General features: G+C 66.4%; 1 protein-coding gene across 5 annotated transcripts in view; it reads left to right on the top strand.

Annotated features, from left to right (window-relative positions):
- Positions 1 to 9,139: 9,139 nt before the first annotated feature.
- PIP5K1C (phosphatidylinositol-4-phosphate 5-kinase type 1 gamma) overlaps positions 9,140 to 18,516 on the top strand; it is a 26,321-nt gene continuing 16,944 nt past the window's right edge. For all 5 annotated transcript variants that reach the window (XM_029916568.1, XM_029916567.1, XM_029916565.1 and 2 more), the window contains exons 1-7: positions 9,140 to 9,224; positions 10,606 to 10,698; positions 11,265 to 11,395; positions 12,094 to 12,211; positions 15,214 to 15,366; positions 16,692 to 16,991; positions 17,574 to 17,779. In XM_029916568.1, coding sequence (XP_029772428.1) covers positions 9,210 to 9,224; positions 10,606 to 10,698; positions 11,265 to 11,395; positions 12,094 to 12,211; positions 15,214 to 15,366; positions 16,692 to 16,991; positions 17,574 to 17,779 — 1,016 coding nt within the window. In that variant the 5' untranslated portion in view covers positions 9,140 to 9,209. The remainder of the gene's footprint in view (positions 9,225 to 10,605; positions 10,699 to 11,264; positions 11,396 to 12,093; positions 12,212 to 15,213; positions 15,367 to 16,691; positions 16,992 to 17,573; positions 17,780 to 18,516) is intronic.

Below are 18,516 nucleotides of genomic sequence, written 5' to 3'. Positions count from 1 at the left end.
CCTGGGGACCCTCAGGCAGGTGACCTGGCCTCTCAGAGCCTTGGTCTCCACCTCTGCCAAATGTAGGTGACCGTGGCACCACCTCGCATGGCTGTTGGTGCATCAGATGGCGTGGTTCGGACCCAGCGAACGCCAGGCCTTTGTTACTGTGCCCTAGCCCCGGTCCCTGGAGCCCACAGGGGCGTCGGAGTGGGTGGCTCAGTGGTTAGAGCCCCGAGGCTCCTCCCTCCCACCTGCCTCCTGAGCCAAGCCCTTCGTGCCCTGGCCCCCGACCATGTTGTGACTCCCAGGGTCACCACCAGGGAGAAGGGAGCGGGTCCGGGTGCTGGTGGCCCTGCCGGGTACGGGCACAGGCCCCTGTGGGCTTGCAGTGGTGAAGCAGGACGCGAGTGCTGCCCTCAGGGGGCTCCCGGCCTCGAAGGGAGCGGCCGCTGGAGGACGCACGGAGCACATCAAAGGTGGAAACTGAGCAGGGGTAGGAGTTCTGACGGGGGCGGGGCGGCGGAGAGCGGGTTAGGGAGCCGGCCTCAGCAGGTGTGCAGGGAGGGCCTCTCTGAGGCGGGGAGCGGTCCAGGCCTGAACGGAGGAATGGGGAAGAGGATCCCAGGTGGAGAAGCGTGTGCAAGGGCCCTGGGGCAGGACTGTGCCTGGCGCGTGTGAGGACCAGCCAGGAAGCCGCGTGGCGGGAGGGCGGGGAGGCCGTCCGTGTAGACACCACCCCCCCTCCTCTCACCAGCGTGTGGAAACCCCAGGCGGATCAGTCTGTGAACACAGACCCCGACACGTAGCGACTTTACACACCAGCTCGCATTCGTTACCTCCCGGTGTGGTGTCTGCGGCCAGGGGGCCACGGGGGCCGTGCGGGGCGGTGCTGGCGTGCGGGGTGGGGGGCTGCGGTGGGGCCTCCCGCCCAATCCGAGGGCCCGACCGGGGCTGGAGGAGCTGCTCTCTCACGGGCTGCCGGCCGCGGACTCCTCGCCCCAGGGGAGCGACCCCAGGGCAAGCGAAGGCCGGGCCTGACCCGTGTCGGAGGCCACACGTCCTCACTGCAGCCGTGTCCCGTGGGTCACGCCCGCCGGCCACGGCAGCAGGCTGGGGGCCGTCCTGGGGGCCACAGGAAGCTCACTCGGCTGCCGGCCCCCCTCATCCTCCGTAGAAGGGGGCGGCCGTGGCCCTCACCTCCCTGGCCTGTCGGGAGAGTGCCCAGCCCGGCCCCCCCCAGCTGCCTGTCGCCTGGCCAGTGGGCACCTTCCCTGAGTGACAGGAGCCCAGCAGCCCTGGCCTGCCTCGGTGGCCCTTGGCGTTTTAGAAGCCAGGTGCAGTATGTGCAGCCCAGGCCTGGCTTCTGGGGAGTGAAAATACACATGGGAAGAAAACTGGGCCAAGAGACCTCACACGTCGGTCCCGAGACAGCGCGTGATCGCCCGGCCGCGCCCCTGCATCTGCAGGTCTCGCCCATCCCTGCCCCTTCCCAAGGGGGGGGTCTGCGGGTGCATGTCCAGCCGTGGTCTCCTGGCGCCCCTGGAGGAGCCCCCATGCCCCGCCCCGGGCAGAGGGCTGCCGGCTCGTGGGTGGGGACCCGGGCCGCGCGGCCCCCAGCACACCCCGACGTCAACTCGTCACACCTTGCCTCTCCGTGAGGTCGGGCCCGGCAGGCTCGTCCTGTGAAGGGCCGGCGGTCTCTGTCGCGAGTGTTCAGTTCTGCCACGTCATTCTGTGCAGTTACAGAAGCGCAGAAGCCACTGCAGAGATTCATAAAGGGGTGGGTGTGGCTCTGTGCCGATAAAACTTTATTCATAACAGACGGGAGGCGGGTCTGGTCTGCAGGGCAGTTTCCTGGCCCCTGAGCCGTATTGACAAATACCCGTCTCTGCATACAGGATTCTTCCAGCAGCGTGACTGAGGCTTCTGGCTCAACATGAAGCACCCTAACATTTCTTTGAGCCTCAGTTTCCCCCTCTGAAGAAGCGAGATGATGAGAGGCCTTGCCCAGGGTGGGCGGCGGAAGCCCCACGGGCCCGTGGCCTTGCTGGGCATTCACCCTGCGTCAGATGTCCAGCTGGGGGGACGTGTGGGAGCCGCCTCGCCCTCGCTGCTCTCCTGAGGCTCCCGGGGTGCTCGCTCTCAGCCTACTCCATGCAGCCCTCCAGGGTTTCTCGGCTGACGCTCACTGAGGTCTGCTCTGTGCCTGAGAGCTGGTGCGGGGGTCACGGAGGGAGACGGGGAGAAGTGGAGGCCAGGAGACCCCTGAGGGCGGTGCCGGGGCGTGGGTGTCCCAGGGAGAGGCCACAATTGTAGGTCCCCGCACGGGCACGGGGAAGGTGCTCACCGAGCCGAGGGCAGGAGGGGAGAGGGCCCGGAACCAGGGCGTGAAGGAGCCCAAACGGTGGAGGACCAGGCGGCACACCACAGGCTGGGCAGCGGGCGCGGCCGGGCGACTGCGGGGGCGCTAGGTCTGGGGTGGCGAGCCCGGGGCCCCGGCGTCTGAGCCTGTGAGGGGACCCCTCTGTCCCCGTGACAGCGCGGGTGACCCTGGGCGTCCACTGACGGCCGGCCCTCGCGGGCAGAGCCAGTCTGCAGGGGCCCTGCACTGAGCTGCCCTGACCTTGTCCAGCCTCGGAGGCCAAGCCGCCCGGCTGTGCAGTGGGTCCAGGGAGGGTCACCTCCCGGAGCGTCGGAAGGCTGGGCTCTCGGGGCGCCCGCCCAGCGCCGGGGGCCGTATGGCGAGCTGCAAACGGAAGACGGCAGTACACGGGGTGTGCAGTTAGACGTGTTTCTATTGTGAAGTATTTTGTTATTTTTTAATGTTGATTTTTGAGAGAGTGCGGCAGGGGACGGGCAGAGAGGGGGAGAGAATCACAAGCGGGCTCCCTGCTGCGGGCACAGAGCCCGACGTGGGGCTTGAACCCACGAACCAGGAGATCCCAGCCAGCACCGGAACCAAGCAGGGGACACTTCACCGAGCCCCCCAGCGCCCCTGACGTCACGCTGCGCTTCTCTGGGGCTTCCAGTCCCTTGTCACTAAGCCTGTTTAGACAAGGAGCGGCCGTCGCGTTCCGGCCCCAGGACAGGGCCCTGCGCGGGAAGCGCTCAGACTTTGGAACAGCGAGTGAGTGAGTGAGCAGAATGTTCTCGGGGAGCTGGGTGCCGAGAGCAGTGTGTGGTTCTGTTCCTGCGCCCCGTCGCCGGTCCCGCGGTTCGGAGTGGAAGCCGTGGGGGGAAGGGCCGTCCTGGTTCCGAAGCCCTGCTCTGACGCTTGCCCGGGCTTTGGTCTCAGCCGCTGCCCGGGGTCCTGCCACTGCTGAGGCCCCGGCGGTCACCTCTCCCCCCGCTGTGGGGTCAGAGCCGGGTGAGTGTCCCACATGCACTGGGACGGCAGGCGGCCGGCGTCCAGCCCAGCCGTGTCCGGAGGGGGCCAGCGTGTCCCGAGGTCTGCGTCTCCATTCCTGGCAGAAGACGTGGGCGGAGCACCTGCTGTGGGCGGTGCCCCTCTCCCAGGTGCCTCCGCTTGGGCCTCGGCCTCGCTGCTGGCTCGTCCCCAGATTCCCGCCCTCCTGTCCCGCCTCCCCCCGTGCGGCCTCTGTGCAGGGACTGGGCGAGGGCAGGGCCCGCGGCGTGGTCTCTGCTGGTAAGGAACAGCCGCTTCAGTGACCCGCGGCCGGAAATCAATGAACCGGATCGGACCGGCGCAGCCCGGGCCGGGGTCAGGGTGCGAGGGGCCTGCTCCAGGGGGTGCAGCGGGGCGGACCCTCTCGGAGGCGATACTCAGGCTGAGATCCTCTGACCGAGGACAGGAGCCTGCGCCCAGAGATGCAGGGAGCTTGCCTTCGAGGCGGAGGGCACGGTGCGTGCTAAGGCCCTGAGGTGGGAACAGCTACCTCAAAGGTGTGTTGAGTGAATGTGCGTGAAACCCGTCGCAAGGGGCCTGGCACGCTGGCGCTCCGCGCCCTGTGAGCGCGCACTCCCGGGCGGATCTGCTCACAAAACGTGTTTCTGCAAAGCTTGGAAACACATGGCAGCCAAGGGCAAGGTTGGCCTTTAACTTGGAGGAAAAAGGTGGCGTTCAGCAGAGTTTCAGCTGAGGGGCTCCCAGAGGAGGAGCTTGATCTCACGGTTCCTGAGTTCGAGTCCCGCCTCCGGCTCTTGGCTCCCAGCGCGGAGATTGCTTGGGATCCTTTGTCTCCCTCTCCCCCACTCTCTCTCTCAAAAATAAACTTATTTTAAAAAAGCAAATTTTTCAACTGGGCTGAAAAGTTCTTCCAACGAAAGAAGCAGAGAGCGGACACTCACTCCGTCCCACTTGGATCCTCCCATTGACGTTTTGCCGTGTGTATTTCATGAACCCCCTCCCCCACTTCTTTCCCCTCCATCAGCCCCTCCCCCACGCCCTTCCCGCTCTGGGGCTTCAGCCCCCCTGGAGGACGGGGGTCCTCCCTGCAAGGGAAAGGGCCGGCTGTGCTTCAGAGAGAAAAATCAACCCACGTGACGAACCGGAGCGGCAGCCGCGTAAGAGCGGGCGGTGGGCACAGAGGGCAGGGACCCCCAAATTCCACTTCTTCCGGACCCGGAGCACCGTGACCTTGGGGAAGCCCGCTGCGCTGTGTTTAGTTATTGTTCTTCCGTTTAATGTGCATTTCTTTAGTTTGAGAGAGAGCGAGGGTGCGAGCCACGGAGGGGCAGGGGGAGAGGGGGAGAGAGAATCCCAAGAAGGCTCCGCGCTGGGGCTCGAACCCACGAGCCCGCGAGATGGTGACCTGAGCCGCCCAGGCGCCCCCGCGGGGCTCAGTCCCAGTGCGCAGTCAGGGTTCTCCGGTGTTTGAAGTTTTGTCTTCCTCACCTCCCTTTTCTTGTTCCTGGTCTTGACGCGCTGCCCAGCCCCCCCCCCCCACGTGGCTCTCCACTGGGCTCCCTCCCCCCTGCGCCTGCCGTGTTTGTCCCGAGCTGTGCCCCTGAGCCCGTTTCTGTTTGTTTGTAGCTCTGGTTTCTAGGGATTTTTAAACGTGAAGTCCATGTTGAATTTAGTTGAAAGCTTTATTCGGGTTCTGAGCTGTGAGTGCAGGGTCTTTACATTAGCCCTGGGTGGGCGTCTTCAGGCCCCCCGTCCCCCCTTCCCACTAGACGATTCACTGGTTTGTTTTAATATATTCTTTTAAAAATATTTTTTAATGTTTATTTTTGAGAGAGAGAGACAGCACGGACAGGGGAGGGGCAGAGAGAGAGGGAGACACAGAATCGGAAGCAGCTCCAGGCTCTGAGCTGTCAGCACAGAGCCTGACGCGGGGCCCGAACCCACGAACCGTGAGATCATGACCTGAGCCGAAGCCGGACGCTTCACCGAATTAACTGACTAAGCCACCCGGGCGCCCCTGGAGAGAGGATTTTCGAGTGTGGCCTGAGAGTGCCCTGGCTGGCACTGCCCCTCCCCCGGCTCCCCGCAGGGTCGCCCCAGCTGATCAGGGCGCAGCATGCGCGGCTGGGCCCCGGGGTCACTTCCTGGCTTCTCAGGGCTGATGCCCGTCTGCTTGTCCTCGTGCCTTCTCCTTCACGGTGAGTCCCGGCCGCCAGCACCCATGCGGGGCACACGCAGCCCTGCTCTGGGAGCGGCCCCACCCGAGGCCCCCCCCCCAGCCTCGTGTCCCCTGCTGCTGTCTCCTGCGGTGACTCTGCACTCAGCTCGGAAGGTGTTGGTCAGGGGGTGACTGAGCACACGCGCACCAGGGAATGCCGAGTGCCCGGAAGGCTCAGAAAGGGAGGGGAGGAGAGTGACCTCACAGGGACTGTTTTGGGCGAGGGGGTTGGGGGACACCTCAGAGGGGGTGATGTTTGAGCTAGGTCTTGCGTGAAGCCAGGGAGTGAATCTAGCAAGGACCTTGGGAATGGTGTTTCAGGTGAGGGGGAGCCCAACCTGTGCAAAGGCCCTGGGGCAGGACCTGCCTGGCGTGAAGGCCCAGGTGGCTGGAGCAGAGTGGAGGGGATGGGGGAGGACGCCTTCATGCAGGGCTTTGGGGACCCAGGGGAGGCCTTGGACGTGCACCGGGTGGGCAGGACGGGACTCAGGTGCTCACGGGTGCTCTCTGGTGGCCACTTCAGGGAGGACGGGCTGGGGACCCGCTGGAGGGGCTGCAGTGGCCCCCGCGCTGAGCCGAGAGGGTCAGGGACACTGGACAGATTTTGGGTGGATTCTAAGGGCACAGGCGGGTGGTTGTCCTGGAAGACAGATGACAAGGGTCCTCCCTGGCTCCTGGGGCCCAAGGTCCTTCCTGAGCTTTTTCTTTCCACGTCAAACTAACGCAGAGAAGAGGCTCCCACAGAAGCTCAGATGCAGGCGGGGGGAGGGGGAGGGTGTCCATCTATCTGTCCGTCCCGGGTCAGGCTGCACACAGGCCTGGCCCTGAGGGAGGGGGCCTGGGCTCCTGCAGAGAGGACATACGATGTCACGGTCGCCTGGAGGGAAAGGACCGGGTGTGCAGGATGGGGCCAGGGGACTGACCGGAGCAAGGGTCCCAAGGCCAGCGCGTGAGCAGGGAAGGGGAGGCGGGCCCTGCGCCCGGGAGGAAGGGGCTCTGGCCTCGCTCTGCGGGCTGAAGGACAGGCTCAGAGAGAAGCCCCTGAGGCCTGAGCAGCTCAGCTTGTCCCTCAGAAGCCCCGGCGTGCTGTGAGGTCAGCACGGAAGCCATCCGAGCGGCCTGTGGCAGGTCCTGTGGCCGAGCCGAGTGGCGGGCCGGGGAGGGGGCCTCGGGAGCCCTAGCTTTGGGCACCCATGGAGGCGCAGCGAGACCCCGGGAAAGCTGCTCAGAGAGGTGGAGGGGCTCGCCTGAGGCCACACAGCGGTGGGCGCCTGGGAGCCGCTCAAGTGCACCCCTGCCTCGCCCAGGGGCTGGCCCGGCTGTGACCCGTGCCCCAGGCCTGTGACCCGTGTCCCAGGGCTGTGACCCAGCCGCTCCCCATCCCAGCCTATTTTTAAAACTTAGTTTCCTCAGAAGTGGGGTGGCTCATTCGGAAGAGAGTGGGCCACGTCTTGGGCTGGGGGAGGGGGATGTCGTGCGGGGCCTGGCTGGGGGCCGCACCGGGCAGGGGACTGGCGGGAGGGCCCTCGGGCACGAGGCCGTGGGGGGCAGGGGCCCTCACGGGGGCCTCCCAGAGGCTGGTGTGGACGCGGCCAGGCCCGCTGACAGCTGGGCGGCAGGTGGAGCCGCTCATGGGAGAGGCGGGGCCTCAGGGCTGGGCCTGCTGGGCCTGGGAGCTGCAGAGGACAGCGTCCAGAACGTTCTGCCCTGGCCCGCCGCCAGCTCCTTGCCCTCTCTCCTCCTTTCCCCGCCCCCCAGATGCAACACCATGAATCGTTCTGCTGGGCGGCCAATTAAAATACTATGTCGGCTTTCTAGCACCTTCTGCGACCCACTTGCCTCTAGCCAAGCCTCAGGATGGGCCCGGGGAAGCCAGGTTGGGGGGTCTGCTGGTGGGCGCCTGGGGCCTGGGGCAGGTGACCCAGCCTCCGTCTGTCGGCTTTGACCTCAAGCTGGGGTGCCCTCTGCTGGGCCCTGCGGCCGCCCGCCAGCCTCCCTGTCGCTGTCCGGAGCGGGTCCGACACCTGGCTGACCCACGGGCGGCGGCGGCACCGGGGCGCTGGTTGCAGCTGACAGGGCGCACCGGTCACCCACCCCACCCGCCTGGGCTCGCCCCACGGTCAGTGGTCGCTTCTTTCAGTAAGGGATTCATACCATAAAATTCACACTTTGAAGAACGCGGTTTCGTTTTTTGTGTATTCACAGTGTTGGGCCACTGTCCCCACTGATTCCAGAACATTCTTATCCTGCTGAAGGAAACCCCATTCCCATTAACAGGCACTCCCCAGTCCGCGGCCTCAGCCCCACAGCCCAGCCCAGGACCCCCCAAGCTCCAGACTCGGGGTGCGGCCGATGCTGGAGGTCTCTGAGTGGGGGGCTCCCCAGCGCCTCACACGCAGCCCGGCCGCGCTGCACCCCACGGTCCCCCCGCTCAGCTGAGACTGCTCGTTCCTTCCGTTAATGGCTTCGTCAGAGTCCTTAGTCACTCTGAGCTCCCTGCTTTGCGCTTTGCCTCCAGGGTGGGTAGCCCGACTGTTCTAACTTGAGACCGGTCCAGGATCCGCCCGCCCGCCTCCAGGTGGTCCCGTGGTCTCCTCCTGAAGGACCAGCTCAGTCCCCTCCACGCCCCCATCCGTCCTCCCTGCAGCGGCCACCAGAGGGCGCCCACAAGCACCCGAGTTAGGTGCCCCCCGCCCCAGGGCTCCCACCTTCCTGGGGGGAAAAGCCAGGTCCTCCCTTGTTGACCTGACCCCTGACCCATCACCCAAGCCGACCCCTGGGCCTCCCCCGCCATGGTCACCACGTGCCTTCCCGCCAGTGTGACACGTAGACACCCAGCATATGAGTTTCTGTTGTGGCTGACAAATCATGACGCCATGGACTAAAACCACATTCGGGGCCACCTGTCTGAGAGGTGTCTCACCGGACCGAACCCAGGCGTGGGCAGGCCGGTTTGCCCGGGGCCCCAGAGACCCCTCTCCTGCCTTTTCTGACTTCTGGAGGTGCCACACCCTGGCCCACGGCCCCCTTCCGTCCTCACAGCCTAAGCCTGGGGTCTGCCGTCTCTGCCTCCCTCTGCTGAGGACGCTGGGTCCCCCTGGCCCAGGTCGCCCTGACCTCACGGGCCTTGGCTCCTCCCACCTGCCCAGCCCACGGGCTGCAGGGGTGTATCTGCCGCCCATACTTCGACTGTGGACGTCAGGGCTCAGGGAGGCCAGTGGCCGCCTCCCCACAGGGAGCCAGGGCTGGAGGGCAGGGTCCTGAGCGGTGAAAAGCGCCTGTTCCCTCTCTCCATGGGAGCACCTCTTTCCGGGGGGCAGTGTGAATGGGCCGGGGGGCCCTGCAGCCCCGTCCGCCTGGCCCAGCCGGCACCGAGGACCCAGGATCTGGTGAGCCCTGCTCACGCCGGCAGGGCAAGGCTGCAGTTTGTCAACCTGGTCGGGGACCTACGGTCTTTGGGGTCAGTGGTGGGTCGACATCCGCACCCCCGTCTCCCAGCCGGGGTGCTCTCATCCCTCCTTCGGGGCGCAGGGAGCTGAGTAAGGGCAGGGAAGGCAGGGTGGTGACACGGTGGGGTGAGGGCCGCCCCGTCTCTGGGTTGAAGCCTCTCCCTTCTCTCCTGCAGGCTTGGCCCAGAAGAAGATGGCCCCGTCGGAGGTGAGTGTCCTGGGGCCCGGCTGACCCACTTCTCCGAAGGCAGAGCAGCCCTGGGGCCTGCTGTGTGGCCTGGGCCTCTTGCTGCACCTCCGGGGGCCCCCGCCGGAAAGTCCCTTCGTCCTGCCAGGGAGGGGGGCCACCGGGGAAGGAAGAGCGAGGACGACGCGGCCTGGACAGCGAGGGCCAGAGGGACAAGAGACCAAGGGGCCAGGGAGCTGGGGGGAAGCCAGGCAAGGGTGGGTCCTCGAAGAGCTCCCGCGGGCGGGGGTCCGTCAGATTCGGCAGTTCCGGCGCCCCCACACGCCTGCGCGCGTCGCTCGTCGCTCGGGATCCGGAGCCGGGACGGAGCGCGGCCTCGTCCCCGCCCCGCGCCGGGGGGGGGGGGGCTCAGCCCTGTCCCTGGTCCTGAAAGCGGCCTGTCTGTGAGCGCCGCGCTCCGGGAGCCGCCCAGGTGTGGCGTCCTGCGCCTGCGCTAGCCTCCTGGGCCCGGGCACTCGTGTCCCCCGGATGCCAGCCGCCACGTGGGGCCCTTGTGAGGGGGCTGTCAGGAGGGCAGCGGGGAGTCCGCGAGGGGTGCCCAGCAGGGGCGGGGCCGCCGAATCCAGGGGAGAGCCCGCCCCCTGGTGGCCGGTGTGCGGAACTGGCGGGAGCCAGCTGAGGAGTGAAGGCTGGGGACCCCTGGGGGGCTGCCTGGGACCCCGGAGGGGCAGCGGGGGTTGGGCTGGTCTGAGTGCTCCCAGCTGCGGCCCGGGGGGCTGCGTGGGCCGCGTGGACGGTGGCGGGTGCACGGTAGATGCTTCTTAAATGTCCGTGACTGTACAGCCGCCAACGCCCCTCCACCATCCTCCCCGGAGGAGCCGCGGGTCAGCGCTGGTGGCTCCTGCACAGATTTGTCACGCCTGCCCTGGCTGTCCCCACACAGGCCCTGGGGCCTCTCCCTGGTTCGCAGTCATTCCAGCGCAGGGGTCAGCTGGGAGACTCTGCCTTAGGGGACACTGCGTGACGTCTGGGGACATCTGTGGTTGTGGCGATGGGGTGAGGCTGCTCACTGCTCACAGTGCATGAGGCGTCCTTCAGGGGACGGCCCAGCCACTATCCCCCTTCCGTCAGCAGGGCCGGGGAGCCCCTGAGGTGAGGGTTTAGCTCCTGAGGAACTGGAAGCCTGGCCTGGGGGTAGGCCCCTCTGGATGTGCAGAGTTGGACCGTGTGGCCCCTGCGGGCGACAGGCCACCTGCTCTGCCCCGGAGCTTGCCCACACCGACCTCTGCCCCACGTGGCTTGGCAGCCAGTGACTCAGGCCTTCTGGTGAGGATACCAGAGCACTCTGGCCCCAGCGGCCCTCCGTGCTGCCATTTAGTGCTTCCTGCTTCCTCTTCTGCAGGCCCCTCCGACCACGGGACAGCTGGGCCCTGGCCATGGGAAGAAGCTGGGCCATCGGGGCGTGGACGCGTCCGGGGAGACCACCTACAAGAAGGTTCCTCCTGCCCGAGCCTGGTTGGGGGAGGGGCGGCGCGGGGGGGGGGGGGCGGTTCCCAGCCCATCTCCTTCCTTCCCTTGGGAAGCTGTCACCCCCACCCCCTCCTCCTCCAGTGTGAGCAGGCTTCAGCCCTGCTGTGGCTGGGGAAACCGAGGCACGGAGCAGCCGGGCCACTCGCCCAGCGTGACCATGGACCGTGCCCCTTGTGGGTAGCAGGGACCCGGGGCCATTGGAGTGAAGGGATGTCACTCTGTAAATGTAGGTTCTCCCCCAAAGGAAATTCTGACGGTAGATAGACCCCTGCTGAATCAGGACTGTTTTGAGAATTTGGAACCTTCCAGAACCTTGATGGAAAACAGGTCTGGGGGCCGCATGAGGTGATTCTGGTGTCTCAGCCAGGCCGCCTCCCACCGTGGGGTCATGTAAGCCGAGCCACAGCCCACAGGCCAGCGGGCCTGTGACAAGTGGTGCCAGGCGCTGCTGCTCCGAGGGGCTTCTCGTTTTGCCTCCCCTGCCCCCTTCCCGGGGGTGCAGGGCCTTGATGCACCTGGGTTTCCCCACAGACCACATCCTCCACCCTGAAGGGGGCCATCCAGCTGGGCATCGGCTACACCGTAGGCAACCTGAGCTCCAAGCCAGAACGCGACGTGCTCATGCAGGACTTCTACGTGGTGGAGAGCATCTTCTTCCCCAGGTAGGCGGGGCCTGCGCCCGGGACCACCCGCTCCGCACGCAGACGTCGCCGTGGGGGCGGGGAGCGGCCTTGCCGCCCTCTGGGCTCCCTTCTCTGCCGCAAACAGCAACGGTCTCTCCTGGCGTCTTCTGGGCTCTGAGGTCTGACCCTGTATCACTCGTGATGTTAGTTCGCTGCCCAATCAGAGAGCTGCAATACAGCAGTGATTTTAAGAAACAGGAGACGAAGACATAAAGTTCAGTTTTCTCACATGAAAAATAACTGTTGGGCAACCCAGGGCCGCCAGCAGCTCCCTGGTGTTGGGGCCCCATGATTTTCTAGCTGTTCCACCATCCTCATATGCGGCTCTTGCAGCCTGGGGTTTCTGGTGGCTGCCTGAGATCCTGCCATCACATCTGCATTCCACCAGCTGGAAGAAGGGAGCACATGCCCCTCCCCAGGCAGGGCAAGACCAGGAAATGGCACATTTCGGCCCCACTCAAAGCCCATTGGCTGAACACAGTCATGTGACCAGAGCTAGCTGCGGGAGAGGCCGGCAGTGGGCTTCCTCCTAGCGGGATGCCGGGCACAGCCGTCTGTCTCCAGGGAGCCCCAGGCCGCCTGGAGAAGGCCTTGAGCTCGGTGGCCAGAGCGCTGGGGAGTGTGGGGAGTGGGGAAGGCTGCCGTCCCTCACAGCCCCCTCCCTCCTTGCTCCGCAGTGAAGGCAGCAACCTCACCCCCGCCCACCACTTCCAGGACTTCAGGTTCAAGACCTACGCACCAGTCGCCTTCCGCTACTTCCGGGAACTCTTCGGCATCCGGCCGGATGATTACTTGGTAAGGGCGTCAGTGACGCTGCTGCCGCGTGACAAGCTGACCCGGGGGGGGGGCTCCCATGGGGGGGGCTCCCATCCCAGCACCGCCTGTCGGTCACCTTGTGGCTTCTGTGGGTCAGGACTGGGGGTGGCTGTGCCAGGTTCTTTGCCCAGGGCTGGTGTGGAGGGTGGGGCTGAGCCTCGGGGCACCGGGCTGGGGGACCCGCTGCTTCCGGGTCCGCGGCCACGAGGGTGGGGCCCCGTCCTCACCCATTGCTGGGGCTTCCGTTCCTTCCCTGCGGGCCTCTTGATGAGGGCGGGAGCGGCAGGACTGGCCTGTCACCTTTGCCCAGTCTGTTGGTTAGAGACCCTTCAGGGTCATGCCTCCATTCGAGAGAGGAGGTGGGTGGGTCACGGGGACCAGCTCAGAGCGTCCCCTCCAGTTCTGGTGGGGCTTTAGCCTCTCAAATTAGAATAATCTTGGAGCGTCTGGGGGGCTCAGTTGGTTACGTGTCGACTCTTGATCTCGGCTCACGTTGTCATCTCGTGGATCGTGGGTTCGAGCCCTGTGTCAGGCTCCACACTTGAGTGCACGGAGCCTGCTTGGGATCCTCTCTCTCTCCCTCTCTCTGCCCCTCCCCTGCTTGTGCTCCCTGTCTCTTTCTCTGTCTCTGTGTCTCTCTCTACATAAATAAGTACACGTAGAAAACTCAGAACCTAGGCCCTACCCTTTGATCTCACAGTGACCGATCAGGACTCCTGGAAGTCAGAGCTCGGTGCACACGGGCCCCTCACCTGGGAGGTGGGTCCGTCTGCACTTGGGAAAGGCCTGGCTGGTCTGTTTCAAGTCTCACTGTTTGAGACTTCCTGTTCGGGAAGCCTGCCCCCCCACGCCCCGGCTTGTCGGCTCCGCCCCCTCGGTCCCTCTCTTCCCGGCCGGCTCCCATGGGCCACGGGCACCACCACCTCGGCTCCGGAGACTTCTGTGGCAGCCGCTGGTGGTCCTGAGGTTCGTGGGCGCGCACCCCCGTGGCTCTGAGAGCCCTGGGCTGTCCCCGTGTTAACTTCACCTCAGAGCAGCAGGGCAGCAGCAGGGAGGTGGGCAGCGGGGAGGAGGGGAGAGGAGGGGGCGTCCATGTGGGGGCCGGGGCTGCGGAGGGTCAGCCTCGGGCCTCAGGCACCCACCCTGGGCCCCGAGGGGGGCGGGGCACGTCTGGGGCCGTCTGCCGGTGGGTGACCCTGTCCCAGTGGTGTCACCTATCTGGGAATTCTGCGTGTGTCACCGCTTCCTCCTCGGCAGCCAGGGCCTGGGGAGGCTTGAGCCCCGAACGCTGCCCCCAGGCCGCTCCCTGAGGGCAGCTGCCGGGGTTCCAGCCCCTTCTCTGCCCACAGACTTTTGTAGAAAGCCGCTCAACCGTCCTCTCCCGCTGGCTGAGGCCTTCGGCTTTCCCTGTTCCTGGGGGGCTCCCGGGGCCCAGGCCGCCCCTCGCTACTGTCCTTCTAGGGCAGGGCAGGGGTGAGGGGGTGAGGCAGGAGAGCAAGGGCAGCCAGGGCCTCTGTTCACGAGGCTGTGGGAGCAAACTGGACCCGCCCGCCCCCCCCTCCAGCCCCCTGAGCTGCCTTCTTGCTGCCTGTGGCCAGCACAGCCCGGAGGCCCGTTGACTCAGGTCCAGGCCGCTGACAGCCCTGGGCTGGGCCCCCGTGCTGCTTCCCGCCCCGTCAGCCCCTGGAGCAACCTGTCCTCCGGCCATCCACAGGTCCTGTCGTGTTGGGAGTCCAGTGTCTGAGCTGGTCACCGTGTTGGGGACTGCCCGCACGTTCCCCTTGAGGGCCCGTTGGCTCTGCTCCGCTGAAGCGCAGCCCCCCCCCCCATGAGGTTGCCCACCGGTCAGTGCCAGGGCATGGGAAGTAGAGGTGGTGCTCTTGTCCCCAGGGTCCCAGCACCGGGGTCACACTCTGGTGGGGCTGGGACACTGGGCCATGCTCTGGAGTGTGTGCAGCGCCACGGCCTGCCGGACCACAGCTGGTTCGGGGCTTGGCCGTGGCCGGGCAGCGGGTGGGGCGCCCCAGCTTCCCCGGGCCGTCGTCCAGCCGGGGCGCTGAGGGCCGGGGTTCAGGCTGGGGTCTCTACACCCAGTTATCCGCAGTTCTCCTCTCAGCATTGACCCTGTGGCCCAGTGGGGAGCACGCTGTGGCCTGTCCCTGCTGTATACCAGCAGTGCTCAGTGAGGACTTTGGGGGTGCAGGGGACAGACCCCCAACCCAAGCAGCTGTAATCCTGGAAACCAGTTCATTGGCTCGTTAGCTGGAAGGGTGTAGGACCTCACTTTCCACTCCTGCTTAACAGACCAGGCACCTGCCGTGCGCTGGGCCCTGTCGTGGGTGCTGGGGACACTCTGGGGCCACAGAATTCACGGTTTGTTGGTTGGGAGGGCATGTGGGGCTGATGGCAGCAGGTGCGGTAGAGGGCCAGTGTCCGTGGGAGAGAAGACGGGGAAGAGAGGGTGTGCGGGGGGCCCGGGGCGGGGCTACTCGCCAGAGACACCGGCACTTCTCCTGCACGGGTTCTGCACCAAACGTGGTCTTGTGGCCCAGCGTGGCTGCTGGGGTTCCAGTCATCACATCAGCTTTCCAGGTGGGAAACAGATGGGAAGGAGGGAGGGGCACCAGTGTTTGTCACCCGATTAGGGATTCAGAAGCTCTACGGACCACTCTATGGCCAGAGTTGCTTGTTGTGGCCTCACCCAGCTGCAGGGAAGTTTGGCCAGATGGGTGCACACCCCAGCACGACTGGGTGTCTGTTACTAACAGGAGCGGGACAGTGCCCTAGGAGACCAGCACCTAGGCTTTGGCTTAGCCCGGGGTTCTGTTCCTTGCTGTGTGCCCTCAGGCATGTCAGTCTCCCTCTCTGAGCGTATTTCTTCATCTGTGGAAGGAAGGGCAGTGACCTGTTCCAGAGCTGTCCGCTAGACGCTGGGTGTGTGGGGTGTCAGCGACCCACCTGCCCACTCACTGCCCCCCCAGTACTCGCTGTGCAACGAGCCACTCATCGAGCTGTCCAACCCCGGCGCCAGCGGCTCCCTCTTCTACGTCACCAGCGACGACGAGTTCATCATCAAGACGGTGATGCACAAGGAGGCCGAGTTCCTGCAGAAGCTGTTACCGGGCTACTACATGGTGAGGAGCCCCGCCCCGCCCCGCCCTTCCTAACTGTTGAGAAGCCCCGCCCCCCGCACCTACCCGGTGAGGAGCCCCGCCTCATAGCCCCTTCCCCCCCACCTGGTGAGAAGCCCCGCCCCGCCGCCCCGGCCCACCCCCCTCCTTTCCAGAGCAGGTGCAGTAGCAGCAAAGGGCTCTGAAGCTGAGGGGCTTGGGCAGGAGGTCCCTCTTGGGCAGGCCATGGGAAGCCTGCCTGGGTCCCCGAGCCTCACCTTCAGGGTCCCCCCTCCCCACGTGGCCCCCCACACTTGGCAAGCAGGAGTTGCCATCTAGGCCCTCCTGGCCTTCCCCAGGATGGAGGGAGTGGGGGCGGGGCTGGGGGGCCCAGGCTTTGCTCCCCATCCCCTGCCCCCACCGGCATCCCTGAGTCACAGATCCCAGAAATCATGGCTGATGGCTCGTGTCTTGGTGGCTGGTGACTCAGGCGTGGGGGAGGGAGGCCGGACCAGCACCTGGCATGTCCCAGAGGACCAGCTGCCCGGGCACCTCCCGTTCCCTGTGACTCACAGAGTGGGCGGGGGTGGAGGCCTCCGCGGCAGGGGACGGGGAGTGGGCTCGCGCTGAGCCGGCCGGGCACCTGGCAGGGGGTGCGGACGGGCCTTTCTGGGCCGCTCTGCTGGGGCTGCGGGCCCTCTCCGCCCGGGGCGGCTCTCTCCCGTAGTGGGTGATGCTCAGGTGGCCCTGCCCCCACAGCCCAGGCTTGGCCAGTGTTCTGTAGAGAACCGCCCGGAAAACGCTGTGGCTTGTGAGCCCGGCAGCCCTTCCTCAGCCCTGCTGTCGCCACAGGGAAGCCACCATGGACCCTGAGTGAAGGGCAGGCTTCCTGTGCCTGGAAAAGTTCACTTACAGCTAAATGTCAAGTTCATGCTGTTTTCACATGTCACAAAATGCTGTTTTCCTTTCTTTCCCCCAACTTTTTGATAACATAAAGCTGTTCACAGCTTACCACTGACCACGTGAGAACAAGTGGGTGGTGGAACTTGGCCCCGTACCCAGAGTTTGCCGACCCCCCGGACCGTCCCTGGAAGGCGTGACCCTGTGTCCCCCCAGGCCAGGGCGTGGGGCGCCGGGGTCTGACCTGGAGGGGAGCCGGGCCCCGACACCCGGGGCACCTTGTCTGCTGGGACCTGGCTCCCGTCAGGACGCTGGGAGCACAGAGCGTGGGGCCGGCCCGGGCAGGGGGTGGTCAGGGAGGGCTTCCTGGGGGTGACGCTGCGCAGAGCGTGCTGGCAACGGTGGCCGCAGCCGCTCTCCTCCAGCCCCCTCCCCCCTCCTCCCCCCAGAACCTCAACCAGAACCCGCGGACGCTGCTGCCCAAGTTCTACGGGCTGTACTGCGTGCAGTCGGGCGGCAAGAACATCCGCGTGGTGGTCATGAACAATGTCCTGCCGCGGGTCGTCAAGATGCACCTCAAGTTCGACCTCAAGGGCTCCACGTACAAGCGGCGGGCCAGCAAGAAGGAGAAGGAGAAGAGCATTCCCACCTACAAGGACCTGGACTTCATCCAGGACATGCCCGAGGGGCTCCTGCTGGACGCGGACACCTTCTCCGCCCTCGTCAAGACGCTGCAGCGGGACTGCCTGGTGAGGGGCCAGGGTCCCTCGCGTCTCCGGGCCTCAGGCGTCCCGCCTGTGGGACAGGGACGCTGGTAGAAGCGAGCGTGGCATGAGCCCCAGGCCCACGGCCCGCCTTGCCCCTGCGTGTCCGCACAGTCTCCACCCCCTGTGTCCTGGGGGGTCCCGAGCCGCCTCCTCTAGAGATGAGGCAGCGGAGGCCCGTGGGGACGCATCCCTGCCCCAGGCCCCAAGGCCCACCACCCCTGGCTCCCAGGCCTCCCCCGAGGACCCCCGGGCCTCCCTGACCCCAGGTGTCAGAGGCCTCGGGGCCAGGAGCGGGTGCTGCGTGCCGGCTTTCCAGAAACACCCTGGCCGCCCTCTCGATGCCACACCCCAGGTCCCGTTGCCCACCCCCTGGCCTGGCCCCATGCCACCCGATCCCTTGGTCTCCTGGCCGTCTGTGAAATGGGGGTCAGGAGAGGCCCCCATGTGCCAGTGGGGACTGCATGGGCACAGACCCTGACGCAGCTTGGGGCCGCGTGGGCCGCGTCTGGGAATGGGGACCCGGAGCGTGACCAGCTGACCCCCCGCCCCCCCCCCCCCCGGCAGGTGCTGGAAAGCTTCAAGATCATGGACTACAGCCTGCTGCTGGGCGTGCACAACATCGACCAGCAGGAGCGGGAGCGCCAGGCCGAGGGCGCCCAGAGCACCGCCGACGAGAAGCGGCCGCTGGGCCAGAAGGCCCTCTACTCCACGGCCATGGAGTCCATCCAGGGCGGGGCCGCGCGCGGGGAGGCCATCGAGTCGGACGACACGTAGGTGGCGTAGCTGGCTGGGGCCACGGGGCCCTTGGGGGTGAGGCGGCGGGGAGAGTTGGCCTCCAGGGCCAGAGACCGAGCGGGCGAGTCCAGAAGCCCATCGGTGGCCAGTTCCTGGCCGGTGAGCCGGGGTGACGGTGCCCGCCAGCCAGGCCCCTCCAGGGTCACAGGTGGACGCACAGCCCCCGGGGGTATGATGCCCGGGGCGTTGGCCATCCGGGAGGGAGACACTCCCCCTCGTCCCGTCAGACCCCAGAGCAGGGTAAGGCATTGTCACCTGAAGCAAAGCTGTCCGCGCTGAGTGCCGGGGACTGAGGCGACACTTACAGCAGGGGGCCGAGCCCAGAGCCTGGGCAGAACAGGCCCCTGTGGTGGAGGACGAGGTCACGGGCTCAGAGAGGGGTGCGCCCCCTGCCCGGGACAGACCCGTGGGCACTGCGGACACTGGGCCAGGTCCTTCTCTGGGGCGTCCTGAGCTCGGCCCGCCCCAGGCCAGGGGACCCCTAGTCACGAGGGCCACAGACGCCTCCGGTCATCGTCCAGTGCTTGAGGAGCACAGTCCCTGGCGGGAACGCCTTCTACACACAGGGCATCGAGGCCGAGCATGCAGGGAACCAGCACGGGGGCCGGCCGTGGTGGAGGGGCCGTAACCCCCAGTGTCAGTGGGGGGGATGGGGGCTCACAGCTGGGGGGATGGGGGCTCACAGCTGGGGGATGGGGGGCTCACAGCTGGG

Source organism: Suricata suricatta, chromosome 12 (assembly GCF_006229205.1).
Source record: "Suricata suricatta isolate VVHF042 chromosome 12, meerkat_22Aug2017_6uvM2_HiC, whole genome shotgun sequence".
Lineage (NCBI taxonomy): Eukaryota > Metazoa > Chordata > Mammalia > Carnivora > Herpestidae > Suricata > Suricata suricatta.
The sequence above is the reverse complement of the archived record's forward strand: the minus strand, read 5'-3'. Positions and strand labels throughout refer to the sequence as shown.